The following is a 19,281-nucleotide window of genomic DNA, read 5'->3' as shown; positions in this document are numbered from 1 at the left end:
CATCCCCAGTGAGCTCTAGTTCGTTCCAAATAGCTGCCGTTCCCATTGGACACCCCACTGTCCAGGACATTCTCCCGTGGCGGTGAAGCCACTTCCAAGTACTCATCACAGCACTTGGTATAAATGTGTTCAAGGTCACCTGCGGCAAGTATGTCTCTGACCAAGCCTGTGTGGGCTCACGGGGGCTGGTGGCATTCCGTAGGTTCCTGTGCCTTTTCTCTCAAGACACCTGTCTTCACGAGACTTACTTCACTGCCTTTCCTTCTCTTGTGTGGTTGTTGTTGTCTGTTGTTCTTGTTTCTTCACAGAAGGATCATTTCAGAATTTCCTCAACACCCCCCCTTTTTTTTTTTTTGACACCAGTCTCCGGCTCAAAGTCACCTGTCTCCTTTCCCATCACCACCTTATTTCTGTCAATTTTAAGTGGAAATAGGTCTACTTAAGGAGAACTAACTGCTATTTTTTAAACACTCCCTAACTGATTAGTATTTTGCAACGAAATCCATTTACAGTGACTGACAACTTATAACTGTTTAATAAGCTAAAATTTACACAGACATGCATTTAGAAAAATCTAATAAGCTACTTGACAAACTGTAACTCTGACATAAACATAATTGTAGCTGTGTCTGATGTGTTAAAAATATAGTGTAAAATCTTAAATGCTACTGAAGTGAAATCTTTGCTATTAAGGTTTTGACTCTGTTAGGAAAACCTAAAATTTTTTGTCAGTGAAATACACATTTTCTAGCTTTAACATGGGCCTTTAATAACACAATTTAGGTGTAAGAAATTTGGTGGTATTCTCTTTACCTCTGTCTCTATATATTTATATTACTTAAACATAAATATAGTAAATATGATTTTATATAGTTTATTTATATTTTATGTATGTTATATATATTTAAATACATAAATTATATAAATATATAATATAAATAAAATAAATATAATTAAATTATATGTATACTTACAAACATGTACATATATATAATATGAAATTTCCAGGGACTGATAAATTTGAGTCATAATTTGGATATAATTATGTACTCTTGAGAATCCCAGAAGTCTTCTATTTCAGAAACAAATTATTTTATTCAAAGCATCAAGGGTTTATCACAAACAATCTAGAACAACTTACCCTAAATTATATTATTACCCGAATATGTACATATTCTCTCTGTTAGGTTCTATAGAACTGAACATATCATTCCAGTATTTTTTAAAGGTCAAGAGAATTTAAAATGGTACATAAGAATATAACGAATGGTTTTTTATCGCATGCATTTATTACGTTTCTCCTTCCTAAACTATTGTATATGGGAACAGTGACTTATAGGAATGTAAAATCAGATCTCTACCTCCAGTTTTTCTTACTTCCCTTTCCCTTGCAGATATTTTTAGTGTCTTTTTCCAGAGAATCTTGGTGCTGGTGGAGTCCTTACATACTGTATCAGTCCCTGAGTAAAACTTCTCTTAGTACTGTTATGCCAGGCACCGTACTGGGAGCTGCAGATGCAAAGCCTGATAAGATACAGACCCTACCTTTAAAGAAAACTGTATTTCCTTAGGGGAAAGACAGACCTATAAGCAATAAAAGCAATACAGTGCCATTGGTGTGTTGATAGAAGTTTACATGGCAGAGTCATCATTTCCAGAGTGAAGATTTGGAATAGCTTTGTTGGAAAAATCACATTTGATTAGATTGACACTTAATATGAGTATTGAAAGATTAGTGGGCGTTTGTCAGGTAGACACGCGGAGAAGAGAATTTTGGAACAAGGGAACTAATACCAAATAGTTACACAGACAGCCCTACAGCTTTGGGGGGACTGCAGATAGGATCCACGCTGATGGAGTCTTGTGTTGGAAGGAGAAAAGGGCATTAAGGCCTGGGTGAGGTGAGAACAGAGACACTGGCAGGACCCCCAGGGTGTGGATGTCCTTTGACACCCATGGATGCCTTCGAAGTTGGCCTTTTTCTATAGGTCAGTAATTCTTCCTCTTTTCCCCAAACACAGTAAGTGGGCTCATTCATAGTGTTGTCAACACTAGTTGACAACAGCAGTGGTTCTTTTTTTTGTTTTAAGTTTATTTATTTATTTTGAGGGAGAGTGTATGCGCACAAGGGAGGGGCACAGGGAGAGAGAGAGAGAGAGAGAGAGAGAGAGAGAGAGAGAATCCCAAGGAGGCTCTGCACTGTCAGAGCCCAGTGTAGGGCTCCACTCCATGAAATGTGAGATCCTGACCTGAGCCAAAATCAAGAGTCGGACACTTAACTGACTGAACCACCCAGGCGCCCCAACAATAGTAGTGGTTCTTGACCAAAGAACCTTGTCTTCCTGGAATAAGAAATCTGTCGTCTCCATATTTTCACTTGAGACTCATGAGCATAAGTCAGTGGGGAACCTAGTGAAGACTGGTAAGCATCCTAGGATAGTAACTTAATCAGATTTGTTTCTGAAAGGATGTGCTATTGGTGGTGTGACGTATTGATTGAAGGAGCATGGACCTAGGGCCAGGATCTAATTAGCCAGCAATTATAATCATCCAGTTGAGATAAACTATGACCCTAAACTAAGGGATACAAGAGAGAGAGAGAAAACATGAAAGGATTCTCAAGGAGTTAATTTCATCAGTTCATGGTCATTAATGGGATTTTGTTGATGGGGGGTTGGGGGAAGGAAGGTTTGAGGGTAATTTCCAGTCTTCTACCAAGCTAAATGATGGATTTATATAGAAATGTGGTAGGGAAAGAGATAATGGTTTCACTTATTAGACATTTCAGAGACTGAGGTGCTACTTTAAGATTCTCAAAAAAGAGAGTCTAAGAAGGCAGTGGGTATGTGAGTGTGCAGCCTGATAAAGAGACCTTGGCTGACCATGGAGATTGGGGAATATCTACATGGAGAGGTAGTTAAGGCAGCATCGTAGATGTGATCATTTTGAAACATGCCGTATAGACAGATGATCAGAGACCTTCACACATGAGAAAAATGGGGACTAAAAGAGTGACTAAATGTCTTCTCAGATGACCTACTGATGTGGTTTTGGAGTTATGGTGGGGATCTGGAGCCAAAAGCCAAGAAAGAATTCTTGAGGCATCTTTGGTGCAAAAAGGTGGTTTTATTAAAGCATGGGGACAGGACCTGGGGCAGAAAGAGCTGCCCCGGGATTATGAGGAGTGACTCATTAGATACTTAGGTGGAGGTAAAAGCAAGGTAAGTTTCCAAAAGGACTTTTATCTGCTAAAGAAGATACTCAGATCCTAGGGGCCTACCTGTTGTCAAACTAACGTGTTTTTTCCCTCTAGCAAAGCATTAACTTTAAGACAGTTGGGAGTTCCTGGAGGAACGTATACTCTGCCTACCTCTAATATCTATCAGTGGGCTACAGGTTATAAGGAAATTTAATTTTATCTACATTTCCTTCTGCCTTTGTTTCCCAAATCACTATGACTCTCTGACATTTAACACATATGTTGGAAACATCATTTGTTAACTGTTTTTTCCAATTAAATAGTCACTACCACCTTTCAGTAGAATTCCCATGAATGCTGCTTGGCCATTGTAACTTGCCTTACTCTTTTTTTCCCTAAACCTTGTTTATTTTCTCATCAATGTTTTGGAATCCATATTTCTTCTTCTTTTTTTTTATCTACAACTTACAGTGTAGTTCAGACATTTCATGTCTTCATGCTGAATGAAGTAATGCCTTTACATTTTCTCTCTGTTCACTCCTCTCCAACCCGCAGAGTGGTTACAATAATCTTTTCCTAAAACTGCTTCTGTTGCTCGCTTGTGGAAGAACTCCTTAAGAGTTCTCTGTTGCTGAGCACTGAGTGTTATGTGGAAACTAATTTGACAATAAAATGTTTGTAAAAAATAAAAAAATAAAAATAAATAAATAAATAAAAAGGAAAAAAAAAAAAAGAGTTCTCTGTTGCCTGGTACATTAAGTTGAACTGAAGCTTTCTGTGAAGCCTAGGAAATGCTTTACCTACTTGATACTTCTGTGTTCCCTTCATTCACACAGATTGATTAACCCCTCCTATGATAGACTGTTTTACTTACCTCGTCTTTCTGCAAATCCCAAATTCACTTAATTCAGAATTCAGCTGCCACTTAATTAAATGGAAATTTTTAAGTTTCCACTTTCAGTGCTTCCCATACACCGTCCATTCTGCACTGGCCTGCTGTGTCCTTTTGCCTTTTTATCTGTCCCTCTTAGAATATGTTTAATTGTTTTCCCTCCCATCTGTATTAGATTATAAGTTCTTTATGGATAAGAAATATCACTGTATGTCTTAACAATGGTTAAACCAAAGTAAAAATAAAACAATAAAAACATTGACTTGGATTTCAGGTATTGTGGCAGAGTAGATGTGTGAATGCTGAAAAGCAACTAAATATGTTAAAATATTCACATCTTTTGGCACTTGGTCGACCAAAAAAATAGGACCATGGGACTCAAATAGGCAAGGACCACCAAAGCTGGTTTTCTTCCTGAGAGTACCTGCTACAACATAATGGCATGGGCCTCTCTGTTTGGATGAATACCTAGAACTTGGACCAAGCCAGATGACGGTGTGAAGTCCCCTAAGAGATTCCTGTATAATGCTAGAGCCTCTAGTGGCCATACCTTCTGCTTAAAGGTAAATTTGTTAAAAACAAAACCCAGCCCTGCAGAACGGAGCACTTTCCTTTCCATACTTTGGCACTGAAAAGAGGTAGTAAAACATCCTGTGAGAGTTCCTAATCAGAAATCATCTCTCTCATAAATGTTCAAGTCAAACTTTTACTTAGCTGCCCGAAAAACCTCAAACCAGTAACTTATTTTTCAGTGGCATTGGATTGGTCATTCTCCACTGTTTTTGGCAGAAGCAAACAAAAATCCCCTCTGGAATTATGCACATAAACCCAGGCTTTAGAGGATTGTACATGATGTCATTTCAAGGTATATGAGTTCACAGGCAGAAATCATAGAACACAAGAAAACGAGGCATCATGAGCAAGAGCCAGTAGAAACATCACGTAACAGAATCCTCCTTTCTGCTTTATTTGGTATTTCCTTGATTGTTATTAAGGACATGTTTATTACCTTCCAGGGATTGTTTGTTGGTAACCTTTACTAATGTTTTCCATTAGATTTTTGATGAATTTATTTCATTCCTCATTTTTTTGTGTGTGCTTCCACTCATTGTACTGATTCCAACATGATTTTGAATTTATTCATTCTTTGTACATACATTTTTCCATCTTTCCATAGGACTTGGTCTGGGAGGAAAAGTTAATGTAGTGATTAATCCATGGTCGTGAACTAGCTATGTAAACGTTTTCAAGAGACACTTTAAGGCTATGAGGTGGGGCTTACGTACTAGCATGTAGTTGTCAGAAATTAGCTGTGGGAGGGGTGTCTGGGGGGCTTAGTTGGCATCCAACTCTTGATTTCATCTCAGGTCATGGGATCCAGCCCCCATGCATGGAGCCTGCTTAGGATTTTCTCTCCTCCGCCCCTTCCTCTGCCTGTCTCTCTCTCTCTCTCTCTCTCTCTCTCTCTCTCTCTCTCTAATAAGTAAATAAATAAATAATTGAAAGAATAGCACTAGGATAGAATAAGTAAGATGAAATTTGGTTCAAATCTTGGCCTGGTACCTTCTAATTTGGTGATTTGGAGTTAAGTTGTTTAGGCTATTTTTCTATGTTTACATTTTCTTATCTGGTACGGAAAAAAATACAAACCGAGCATAGTACAGATAGGTATTCAAAATAGGATATTTCCCTTGAATCTTGCACCACTGATAAGCACAGTGTATGGGTGATTGGGAGTATGAATCAGAGGCTAAGCCAAAGATCCTGAAGTGTAAGCCATTGTGTTTTGGATGTGGGATGTGTGAACAAGGAATCATTCATATCTTTTGATGTTTTTACATTGCCTCCTAAGAACAATAGAGAGTTTTGGTCATTTAAGTTGTATTATTTAATGTTGATACATATAAAATACATAATATATAAAAGTTATATAAAGCATAATAATAAATTAGATGAAAATTTTCCATTCAAATTATGAACCGAAAGATTACAATGTTCTTTAAGCCACCTTTGTGCTCCTCTGATTTCCCTTTGGGCCTCCTCCCCCAAAGGTAGTATTCTAAATTTTGTTATCATTTCCAAGCCTTATTCAAAATAGTGTCACTTATTTTTCTGTGGGGCTTTATAAAAATATCACATAGTGTGTATATATACGTATATTAAAGGGACTTGAATTTTCTACTGTTCAGTGTCTTAAAACTTACCATATTCTTTTTACTCTCATTGTTTTATTTTCATCATTAAAATATTCAGTGTTGTGACTTTTCCTCGTTTTATTTAATGTTCATTTTGAAAGACTTTGAAGTTATGTTTATGTTTTCCATCTTAAGAAGCCAGGCTCCTATGAATGGTAACATGCTGAAGGTTGGTTTATATGTCTACAGGTGCACACAGCAAGAGGTTCTTCAGAGTTTATATTCTGGAGCAGAAGAGTTAGGTTGTAGAGTGTGTGTTCACATCATGCTTTAAAACATGACACCAAATTGTTTTCCATAGTGTTCATACAAATCCATATGCTCACCACTAGTGTGTGAGAAGTGTGGAGTCTTTGAGAGAATGAAGGTAGGAATTTTGACTCATCTGCTGTTTTCTATAACATAGAAGAGTTCTTTATTTACTGCTATTAGCCATCTCTTGCAAGGAGGAACTGTTCTACTTTGTATTTTTTCCCACCTCTTAGTTTGGAATGGAAAACATGGAGGACTCTCTACATTTTGATACTAGTTTTGTTTATAAAACTTTAAAAGTACTTTCAAATAATGTTTGATTATTTTAGTGATAGTATTATTTTCATCTGACAAAATATGTTTAAAAAGAGCAAATGCTTTCTTGTTACTTCAAGAAACACTAAAAATACACTAACAATTGTTACTTGTAACACTAAAAAAAACAAGAAAAATTTAAAAAATTCATACATGAGCAAACTAGAAGTGATATGCAAAATTAAAATACATGGGTTGAAGTAAGAATTACTTTTCTTCTAATGCAGTAAATAAGAAGAAAACAATGGAAAAGAAACCTAATGGAGAAAGACCAATAAGGATTTTAATAGAAATACCCATTTGTAATATCGTAACAGGAACAGAAAAATTGTGACTTTACCTTGATCACGTCCCAAACTAACCTACATGATTATAAATCTTAAATGGGCCTCCTGTTCTGATGTCCAGCAATGAACATTTTGCTTAATTTTTTTCTATTCTCTTCTATCTTTATATTCCTACGTTGTCCCATCTATACAATTATAGATGTATAATTGTAAAGATGTATTGTAAAGACAAGATAGCTTGGAAAACAAGGAAAAGAGGACTGCAAAGCTGGGTGCATTCACCCAGCATGTCTTCACTGTAGCCTATTCGTCCCTTTCAGGTGGGATAATCTTTGCACTGCATACTCTTGGAAGTCCCATCCCTTATAAAGTTTTCAGCTATGAATAGTGTTTTTGTTCATTTCAGTTTTGTTTGTTTTAGGGGCAGTTTTTTAACCAATATTAGTTTATTCTTTCTAATAATGTCTGAGAAGACGCTTGTGATAGATATAGCATAGTCCAAAAGTTGAAGTTCATTAATAATTGGAATGTTGTGGAGTATGAAGTAATGAATACTAATTACTCCTTTCATGTCTGACAGCTCCCTGTGGACCAATACATCAGCCCAGACTTTAATTTGGTTCTAGTAATGGTTTCATCAATAGCACATTAAATCTGTATTTGAGAAGATATACAGTTGAACCTGACCCACATAGTAGATACCACTGTCATAAAATGGCCACAGGCTGAAAACATCTGGGTAATTACAAATAATTAAATCCACCAAACTCCAGACAATCCTAATTTTAAGTAAAATACATCTTATCATATCAATCGACAGAAAACGTATCTGGGAAGATTTATCAACATGTACCTTTTCCAAAGCAAATTTACTGGCTTACATATTAGAGAAGTTGCTGATCTGTGAAGTGTCTTCATAAAATTAAAGCTCTTTAATCTTTCATATCCCCCCCCCAAATATTATTGAAGTAATTTTAGGACTTTAATCTTAGCTGGAGTAACTTTATTGTAAGATATATTTCAGATTGTTTCTGGGCTTATAAATATTTTTTTAAAACATTTTGTACGTTTCCTCTACTTTTCATGTTATTATCTTCTTAATAATAGTCTAAGTAGCATGCTGTATATAGAAACTTAAAACTAACAGAGAGGTGCCTGGGTGGCTCAGTCAGTTAAGTACCTGACTCTTCATTTCAGCTCAGGTCTTGATCTCTGGGTTGTGAGTTCAACCCCCACATTGGGCTCCTTGCTGGGCATGAAGCCTACTTAGGAAAAAAAAAAAAAAAAACTAACAGGAATACTAGCTATATAATATAAATATGGTGAAAGCTATTTTACAGATATTTATCATGATTATATTTCCTAAAAGTGGTACTAAGGTTAATACGGAGAATAGCAAGTTTTCAGTTCAGTATTACTATGTTGTTTCTTGGGTTTGATGCCACATGATTATATTAAAGTTGATTATAGATCTATTTAAATGAGGTCTTGGGTGGGACGTTAGAACCATGTTAAATTCGACCCTGGACTGTGATAAAATGTGCTCTCTTGAGCTGGATGGAAACTTACAGTTTTTAATAAACTCAGGAGGTATGTAGTTCTCTCATTGTAGCCCTTATGTGTAGGAATCACTCTATTTTCAAGGTAATTCATGCCCTCATATATTATAGAATTCAGCATTCTAGTTTCTCCTAATTTCTAAATTAAAAATAAAGTTTAAGTACAGAAAAGACCTTTCTGTTCCTAAATTCAATCCACATTTTTTTTTTTGACACATAGTCATCTAAGTAGTCGTTGTTTGACTTCATGTGAAGGTAAATTCCAAACAGGCCACAGATAAAGAACCTTTACCGTACTTTCTTTAAAAAAGCAGTTTTCCTTTTAAAAAAAAATGCAAACGGAACCAGAATTTCTTTTTCATGCCACATTATAATATTTCAGTATGGATATATTGAAATATATATATCAAAATATATATGTGTGTCACAATATTTAACATATAATACATGTTATATATTCTGCATCTCAGAAGGGAAATAATCAGCTATGATTTTCTTGTTTAGCTTCCATTTTTCTTTCTGTGCAATGATACCTGGAGTCTTGCAACAGGAGTCTTTTTTTTTTTTTTTTATAATTCTAATTGAAGTTTGCTTTTATCGGAGAAGGACGTGTTGGTTATATTAACTATATGAAGCAGTAAGACAATTAACTCATTTCTATTCAGGACTTTCTTTCCTCCTTTTCCTGGGCCGCCTGGCCAGCTGCGCCTTCAGCTGAAACTTTCCTTGAGTAGCAGTTTGACCCACTGAGCGGCCCCTCTTGCGGGGGTTGCTAAGTAACACGGGCCGTGCAGCCCAGCCTGGGTGCCGCGGCCTCCGCCAAGCTGTCGGAACTCCAAGTCCAATGGAGAAGCGGCTAATTTTAAGCAGCAGGACGTGCAGTAAGGCTTTTAGATGTCTTTTGAAAAGTTTTGATTTTTTCTTTCCTGATTATGTTTTTCCCCCAACTACTGCGACTCTATTATTCACTTATCTCAAAACCCACCTGCAGTCTCTCTACTTTGACCAACAGGCTCTGTCTGATCAGGCCTGGAGGATTCCTCCTATTCAGGGAACTTGTTAGCTCTCTGAATTGTCCATCTCAAGGTGAGAACCTTCAGTATACTAACACAGTATCTTGGGAAATTTCTGTCTACACAGCATTGTGAGGGGCACCTGGGTGGCTCAGTAGGTTAAGCGTCCGACTTCAGCTCAGGTCATAATCTCACGGTTCGTGGGTTCGAGCCCCGTATCGGGCTCTGTGCTGACAGCTAGCTCAGAGCCTGGAGCCTGTTTCAGATTCTGTATCTCCCTCTCTCTCTCTGACCCTCCCCTGCTCATGCTGTCTCTCTCTCAGAAATAAATAAAACATTAAAAATTTTTTTCATAAAAAAATAAACAGCATTGTGAGAAAGGATTTGCAAACTTTGTAAAAAAAAAAAAGTCATCAACATCATCATCGTCATCATCATAAAATAAATCAAAAAGAGTCCTTCTGCAGACGTTCCTAGTCAAGACCCTAGTCTGCCACAGAAGCAAGTCCTTGTTCTAAATGAGTATGTTGCTTTTCCACATTTTGTTTTAGATGGCAATAAAAAAATAATGCTGGTGTTTGTTCGTGTGCTCAGAATATCTGATCACTAGGGAAAGTTAATCAGGTTTTTATGATCCAGGACTGAAGGCATTTGCAGCAGCAGCAACACTAAATCTTGAGAACAGTTCCCACAAAAGCAAAAGCTACTTCCTTACTTTCCAAATACATACATTAGATATAAAATGTCCAGGTTATATCCAACTTGAGAGTCTCGTCTTGATTATATTGAGATAAGGCTGCCTCAACTCAACCTGGTTTCAGGTAAATTTGATAATTCTGAGAAATGTTTCCCCGTGTCTGTCACAGAACTTCTGTGAACATTGGTCAAGAAACCATTTCATGTGTTTGGCTTTTGTTTTTTTGTTTTTTTTTTTTTTAATTTGACTTAAATCCAAATTAACATTAACATATACTGTAGTATATAACACCCATATAATGTAGTCTATAACACCCAGTGCTCATGCGAACAAGTGTCCTTAATGCCCATCACCCCTGTAGTGTTTTTAATGTAGTTTGCTTACCACTCCTTCACAGTAGTAATGACCTTCTGTGACTTGAAGAAATTAGGAACCTTTTCATCCCCAAACACCTTTCAGCTGAATTTTGAATAAACTGTGAAAGAATTTTGAAATTCCAAATGTATCAGATTTTTATGTAAACCTGACCTATGGAAAACTAAATTAATAGTTAACTTATAGATGGTGGCCTTTTATACAATAATTTATTCAGCTAACTAGTGAGCATTTTCGCAGTTTTAAAAGACTATTTTCCCCCTGAAAGCCAAAAGAGCAAATTTTTCTCTACGTTGAGTGATTTATTTTTAAGATTTTATAAATAAATTCATTTTATAAAAATATCTACCAGAAATTACAAGTATTTGGTTAGACCTGGGTACCTCGATAGTCAGTGCTATTCTCCTTCATAAACAAGGACAGAATTTCTAAACAAAGATCAGCAGGACATGTTCTCTGGGCTGTATCTTTATAGTTTTTCCTCTAGCGGCTATAGATCATTCCTGAGTCCAACATATTTTCTCAGTACCCTCTTGTGATCGACGGTCAGACAGGTCGATGGAGGCTGGGGTTATTAGCTGTCACTATCAAACAGCAAATTAACCTACAGTGTGCTGCAGTGAAATGAACTTTATACTAGGAGTCTAGAGACCCAGGTTCTAGTCCCAGCTCTGCCACTAAGCTATGTGACCTTGGACAAGTCATAAACTCTTTGGGTCCATAAAAAGGAATCAGTTAAATGATCTCTAGGGGCCCTTCTTGTTCTAAAACTAAAAGTCTGCTAGGTGAAACAGTGTTTTTGATTCACCTTATGTCCTATCCAATAATACTGTAGTGTTTGTACTATGGAAAATAATTTTATTTCTCATCTGAGGTCATATAATCAGTCTCTCACCTGCACACCAGGCAGTGAGAAAAGGGGGCAGGAGAAGGTCACTCTCTTGGAGGGGTAAATAAAGATCCTCTAGGAGCAACTCCACCCAAGCTTCAGAGATTCCTGCCCTACATGATTCTCGCAGAGATGCAATGTCAGGGGCAAGTCCTGTTCATGGGGGACATGGGGCCAGAAAATGGGTTAAGAACTTCTGTTTTAAGATAACAGCCACAGTTCCAGGTTTAATGCTGTTCTTCAGGCAAACCATGAGAGACTCTTGAATGCTGACAAAAACTGAGGACTGATGGATGTGGGGGGGAGGGGGGATGGGCATGGAGGAGGACACTTGTGGGGATGAGCACTGAGTGTTATGTGGAAACTAATGTGACAATAAACTATTTGTGGGGGAAAAAAAAATGCTGTTCTTCACTCCTGCCATTGCTTCTCATTGGAGTTTAAGTTCAGGAGCTCATAGCTCCCCACTATAATCTACAAGTCATAACCTCTGGACTCATGTCTTTCACAGAAACAATGAAGTGATTGTTTGCTTTTCCCACCCCTCTGGTTAACTCCGTTGTCTTTTGGATCCTTCAAATCATGAGAGAGTACTAGCAGTCTGTTTAATTTTCCCAGATAGGAGATTAACCAACAATTAACCTAGCAGCAATGATAAAACCCATTGAGTCATTATGCAGCTTTTGCCTTTCATAGATCATAAACACCCCAATTGAGGATAATTTACTATCCCTGGGCAATCTGAACCTATGAAATAATGTTTCCAAGCAAAATGTAAAACACAGTTTTATAGGCACACATCCCTCTCTTTTCCTCTGATTAACTGTCTCTTCACCAAGACCACCAGACCTGTGCCTCAAGCAGATAGGTTTCTGATTCTCAAACTGGGGTATGTGAATGCCTCAGGGTATATGTTGGTGTACATGGGAGGGATGCAAGAGAAATTTTGAGCCACAGAATTGTCTCTGAGCTCTTTTATGGAGCATTGCTTTACCTCAGATATTTGGTTAAGTGCTTAACCAGTTTAAAGCCTTTGTCACTTACACTCAGAAGTAAAATTGTTCAAAACTCCTGCTTCGTGTTGGCCAATCTCACATTTTTTTTTCCGTGAAAGCCTATGGAGGTGAGCGATGTTGTGTGTAGTAGCTGATGGGAAAAATTAGAGTGTGGTGTTATTGGGAAATTGAGTTGGATTAGCTGCTATTAGTGGGTGGAGATTACATTCATACCACTAACCGCATGATCTTCTAGAGTGGCGATAGGGTGAACAACCCATCTATTTTTTTTTTTTAACATTTATTATTTATTATTGAGAAAAAGAGAGAGGCAGAGCATGAGCATGGGAGGGGTAGAGAGGGGGGAAACACAGAATCCAAAGCAGGCTCCAGGCTCTGAGTTGTCAGCACAGAGCCTGAGGTGGGGCTCGAACTCATGAACCATGAGATCATGACCTGAGCTATACTTGGATGCCCAACCGACTGGGCCACCCAGGTGCCCCTAAATACAATCTTGTAAATTGTAAAAAAGTTTACAATCTCTTTTCATCTGGGGTTAAAGGTTAGCGGTTAACACAGGAAGTTTATGAAGTATGAACTAAAATCCAGTAAAAATTCATAAGCTAATTAGGGAAAATTGAATCTGAAATCAAGGAAGGTTGTGACAGACCTGGCATTTCTGAAATACTGCTCTGAGAAGGAATGAATTCCAACTGAGATGGAGCTGTAATCAGAAAATCCCACGATGTACCAGAGATTTATTAAAGTATGGGTTTTATTACTGTCATGATACAAATGAGTATCAACTTGGGCACTGCTTATATGTGAGAACCCAGGCATGGTAATTACATGAGATCTTCATTCTTGAAAGTTCTTTTATTTTTTTTAAAAAAATTTTTTTAATGTTTTATTTATTTCTAGGAGAGAGAGAGAGACAGCGTGAGCAGGGGAGGGTCAGAGAGAGAGGGAGTCACAGACTGAAACAGGCTCCAGGCTCTGAGCTGGCAGTCAGCACAGAGCCCGACGCGGGGCTCGAACCCGAACCGCGAGATCATGACCTGAGCGAAAGTCGGACGCTTAACCGACTAAGCCACCCAGGCGCCCCTTGAAAGTTCTTTTAAAAGCCAGTCCTGTGAATCCTGAAGCCTAGGGTAATGGTAATGCAGTGAATAGTGCTAGTGAAGAAAGACATTCTCAAAGCTACTTTTGAGATCAATTTTAGAAACGCTTGGAAAGAGAAATTCAAGTAGCAGGAGAAATTTTGATGATGTTTTGAACAAAGATATGGTTGAATGTGTCTTCAGTCACAAAGAAGTGGGTTAGCTAAGAACGATAGCCGTGTCCTAGAAGACCATCCGATGACATGCCTCATTCTGCTCAGAATGAGAAACAATGTAGAAACTGTAGTTTTCAGCACAGTCCCTTACCTTACAGATTGATAAAAACCCAAATATACCAGTTCACCTCTTGATAGCTTGTTGTTTTTGTCTTTCTTGGTAACACTATTATTATTCACATACTATGCAATTTTGTCATTTAAAGTGCACAAGTAAGTGGGTTTTAGTATATGCCCACGTTGTTCAGCCATTACCACAGTCAGTTTTAGGTTGAGACTCTTAGACACCCACTCATATCCTTTGTGTCTCTACAGATGTGCCCATTTTGGACATTTCCTATAAGTAGAATCATAAAATACGTGGTCTTGTGCGGCTACCTTATTTCACTTGGCACAGTGTTTTCAAGGTTCATCCACATTGGGCATTATCAGTACTTTTCCTTTTTGTTGCTGAGTAACATTGCACTGTTTCGGTGTACTATAGTTGATTTATTCTTGAGTTTCCAGGCACTTGGATTTCTTTTTCCCCCTTTTTGTTGTTAGGAATAACACTTTGTGTATAGATCTTATGTGGATCCGTGCTTTCATTCTTTGAGATATATACTGAAGAGCAGAATAGCTTGGTTACACGGTAGCTGTGTGTTGAAGATTGTGTGGAACTGCCAAATTGTTTTTCAAAGTGGTTATGCCATTTTACATTCCCACCGGCAAGTGTATAAAGGTTCTGATTTCTGTGTATCCTTGCCAACACTTGTTAGTGTGTGTGTGTGTGTGTGTGTGTGTGTGTGTGTGTGTGTTTTAAATTTTCATTAAAGTAATTTTTCATTAAAGTAATCTCTACACCCATCAGGGGGCTCAAACTCACAGCTCCAAAATCAAAAGTAGCGTGCTTTTCCAACTTGTGCAGTTACCTTCTTTCAGGTTTTCAGCCAGCCAGGTGCTCCTGTGTTGCTGTTGTTGTCATTGTCATCATTGTCATTGTCATCCTTGTTGTTTATTATAGCCATGCAGTGGTGTGAAGTGGCACCTCACTGGGGCTTTGGTTTTCATTTCCCTATGATAACTAATGTTGTTGAACATCTTTTCAGATGCTTATTGGCCATCTGTGTATCTTCTTTAGAGGAATGTCATTCGCATTCTTTGCCTGTCTTTTAATTGGGCAGATCTTTGATCTTGATATCACACTGTAGGCACCCATTCATCTATTGAAGAGACTAAACAGATGAATGGCTGCATCAGTACGTAACATTTTATAGTCATAAGGCCTCATGTGAGAGAGTGAAGTAATAATGTTTGTGAGAGCAGAGGCCATGCCTGTTTCTGCTCTGCCCGGTGCCTTCAGGACTCGCCTACTGCCTGGTGTGGTGGACATGTTCAGTAACTGCTTGTTGGGTGACTGACTGTTTGGTTGTAACATGTTTTGCTAGAAACACAAATAACTGAAGAAATTATCAGTAATGAGCATGATAACAACTGGAAAATACTTGCAGGCGCGTGAACAGATGGTGTCGTTTCCATGACCTGTGAAACAAGAGCGAGGTGCCACTGTGCTCACTGGGTACACCACCAGCTGCTGTCTGGTTCATTTATAAAACATTTGGCCTGTGGTTCATTCATCTCTTTTGTGTCTCAGTGTTTCTCTTTAACGGTGATGTGAATATTCATTTAATTTTTTTTATTTTTTTGAACGGAACTATATTATACAGACAGATACTGGCTTAGAAGAAACTTGCTATCTAAACTGTTCTTCATACTTCTAGAAAGATATATTAAAGAGTAGGAAGTCTTGACACCATAAAAACAACCCAAGACTAGATAACATGAATGAATTCACCAACTTAATAACGAAGGTCTCCAAAGGCGACTTCTTGGGCAGATCTTTGTCAAGCTTAGACACTTCATCAGAATCTGAGTCTTTGTTGCAAATATAAGACCAGTACAGTGGGAACAAAACCTGAGAGTTGGATGACGATGAGAAGTAATGAATCTTCTCAATCTTTTGAGATTCTTAGCTATAGTGACTAAAGCTTTAGTGATTAAGAGTGATTTTGTGATTAAAGCTTCAGCAATATAAGAAAACTATGACTTTTTAAATAATCTTTACACACGAACATTGTTTCAAATTGTTCCTAGTCAGATTAAGTGGCCATTGGTTCATAAGTCCTTTCCTGGCCATGTGACACAAGAAACTAATCTCAGAGCAAAATACAATTAGGAAACAACCACCAACAGCAGCCCAAAATATTGCCACATTAAAAATTTTGGGCATCTCTCATGTTTAAAGAAAAGTTGTTGCAAATATTGAGACATTGTAATAAAAAGGAACATTGCTTGAATGATAAATTTGATATTCAATGCTGCCTGAATGATGAACTTGCTGTTCGTTGTCTTTCTTTTTTAATTCATCCAGTTTTCCAAAATTAATAAATTTAGTGAAATAACATTTCACCTGTAAGTGAGATAATTTGTGAGATAAGTTTTTAGAAACTACTATATTTACATTAAAAATAACGTGGCCTTTGGATAATATTCTGTCATCACTAGGATTCATCTACAATGGAACTACTTTATACACTTAAGTATGAAAGAATGCAGAACTTTTGTAATTAATATAAAATAGACTGAGAAGACACTTTGTTTCAGGGTCACTCCCAGTCTTCTTACATGCATTTTTACTCCAATGCTTTTCAGGCCTCTTTGATGGAAAAGTTGAAGAAGTTTTAGTATTTGTGCTTTGTCACATGAATTTAAAAACTCCCACTACTGGATCTTACTAGAAGGGTCCCAGCAGAAAAAAAACACAAAGTAGGGTGGAATTTTTTCAATAGAATTAAGGGACTATTATAGAAAGAATATTCAGAGGGAAGGGTAAAGGAACCCCATACAAGAGTCCAGGCAACCAAGGACTTGCATCAGCAAGAAGCCATTACCACCTCTAGGCCTGAAGGTGTGACTTGGTCCTGTGAGTGGAGCTGTGGGAAGGAGACCATCCCAAACCTGGAATCTGGTCACAGCAAGACAGTCTTCGCCCGACCATGGCGCTAAGGCAGGGAACATCTGCGCTGAACCCCCTCTCCTGTTCTTTGATCTCTCATTAGTGCTTGCATTCACCAAAGCCCTTCTAGAACCCAGAGGGCAACAGAGCCTGCATGATGAAGTCTTGACACATTAGTCTGCAATATCTGAGGTAGAAAAAAATCAGGCCTTCCCTTCAGGGACAGGCTGCGCTCATTCAGAGCTTTGCTTGCATTTGCAGAAACCACCTCTTCAAGGAAGATGGGATCTGGGAGCCCGTAAAATCCAGAACATGCTTTTCCGATTGTGTTTTCCTTCAACCTATTCCTGGTTTAATCTTCCTTGGGAAACCAGCAAGGTCTTTCTCTGCTGCGTGGTTTACCAGGAGGAGAGGGTGAACTTCAACATGAGTTTATACGTTCCGTTTCTGATTCCCTCCCTTTGTTCCAATCCCAAGCCCCAGGAAAACTCACTGTGACTGGAATATTTTAGATGAAGTGCCCGCTCCTGGTCCCTGTGGCCTAGGGAACAGGGATATAGGACAGAAGTATTCTGAGATCCCACCCTATGCATTCCACACAGGAGGCTTCTTAAAATTTGCTTTGGAGTCAATGCCAAAAATACTGAAACAAAGTAATTTTAAGTATATGTGTATTCTTAATATGGATATAAATTTTAAGTATATATACACTTAATACACACAAGTAAATGCAAACACATACTCATTTTATCCTGTAAGAATAACCTTGTTTAATGTAAGGTTTATCATAGAAAGTACGATAGAAGCTAACATTTTTTGTTACACAACCTTTATATGATGTATTGCATCTTCCTGTTACAGTGACGTTATGAGAAGAGTACTATTTTCACCTTTCTGCATGGAAAAAACTTAATTGTGTAGAGGTTGAGAAGATAATCCCTGCTTATTTTGTACTTCAAGGAGACAGAGAGTAGCTGAGAAATCTTGAATAACCTGGTCTTACAGCCTAGATATACTATCAGAATAGAGGAATGGAGTGACAGCAAAATATCCATATGGTTCCTGGGACGCTCCTGAATGTTTGTGTTTTGCCCCCTTTAGATACATCAGGATTGGAGATAAAGAATGTGAATTTAACAAGAACTTTCGCCTTATCCTTCACACAAAACTGGCAAATCCTCACTATCAGCCGGAATTGCAAGCTCAGACAACCCTCCTCAATTTCACAGTCACAGAAGACGGTCTAGAAGCCCAGCTCTTGGCAGAGGTGGTCAGTATTGAAAGGCCAGACCTGGAAAAATTTAAGGTAAAAATTATGAAATCGCCTGTCAACAGTTACTCAGTATCTGCTTTGCACAAGTTATAGTGCTTAGGCATAGGAGTATAAGATAGGATTTCTGCCCTCCAGGGCTTATAGTCTAATTAAGAAAGATGAGGACGTATGTAAACAGTAAACAGTTCCAGGGTACTCCCATTAAAGAAAGGATTAGCTTCGTGCCCCTGATAGGCGTTGGGCGGGCTCTAGGCCTGGTTTGATGCAGGCGACTAGGACAAACAAGAAGATGTATGAATCATGGAAGACAGAAGTAGAGAAGCAGATACATTTCCTGGTAGGTTTGGTGATAACCCGATTCAGTCATGACAGAAGAAGGAAAAAGTAGGCCTAATGGAATGAGGATGGAAAAATTAAGGAGCTCATAGCTGGTGATGATTAGCATTTAATGGAAAATCTGACTTTACACTGATTTTTTAAAATACTGAAAATAGGGGCGCCTGGGTGGCTTAGTCGGTTAAGCGTCCGACTTTCGCTCAGGTCATGATCTCGCGGTTCGTGGGTTCGAGCCCCGCGTCGGGCTCTGTGCTGACTGCCAGCTCAGAGCCTGGAGCCTGTTTCAGTCTGTGACTCCCTCTCTCTCTGACCCTCCCCTGCTCACGCTGTCTCACTCTCTCTGTCTCCTAGAAATAAATAAAACATTTAAAAAAAATAAAATAAAATAAAATACTGAAAATAATTTAAGTGAGGGTTGAATACAAAAAACTAATTTCAAAAAAAAATCAAAAAACAAAAACGAAAACAAAAAACAGAGGAAGCCTGAAAATGTAGAAAGAAGTCATTGGTAGAGGTGAGTGGTTACAACAGAGACTGTATGGCTGCAAAATAAACAATATTTACTATCTGGCCTTTTATGGTATAAATCAGTGGTTCTCAAATGGTGGTTCTTAGAACATGAACATCAGCTGGAGGCCTTAAATGCATACTCTCCGGGTCTTGCTAAATGTGA

At 38.1% G+C, this 19,281-nt stretch overlaps 1 protein-coding gene across 1 annotated transcript in view; it reads left to right on the top strand.

Moving 5' to 3' along the window:
* Nucleotides 1-19,281, top strand: part of DNAH11 (dynein axonemal heavy chain 11) — a 353,093-nt gene that overhangs the window by 275,526 nt on the left and 58,286 nt on the right. The window contains exon 66 of the mRNA XM_039238848.1: nucleotides 18,101-18,305. Within this exon, the coding sequence (XP_039094779.1) occupies nucleotides 18,101-18,305 (205 nt within the window). The remainder of the gene's footprint in view (nucleotides 1-18,100; nucleotides 18,306-19,281) is intronic.

The sequence above is a fragment of the Hyaena hyaena genome, unplaced genomic scaffold (assembly GCF_003009895.1).
Source record: "Hyaena hyaena isolate Hyena2069 unplaced genomic scaffold, ASM300989v1 scaffold_149, whole genome shotgun sequence".
NCBI lineage: Eukaryota > Metazoa > Chordata > Mammalia > Carnivora > Hyaenidae > Hyaena > Hyaena hyaena.
This window is presented reverse-complemented; position numbering and strand designations above follow the sequence as displayed.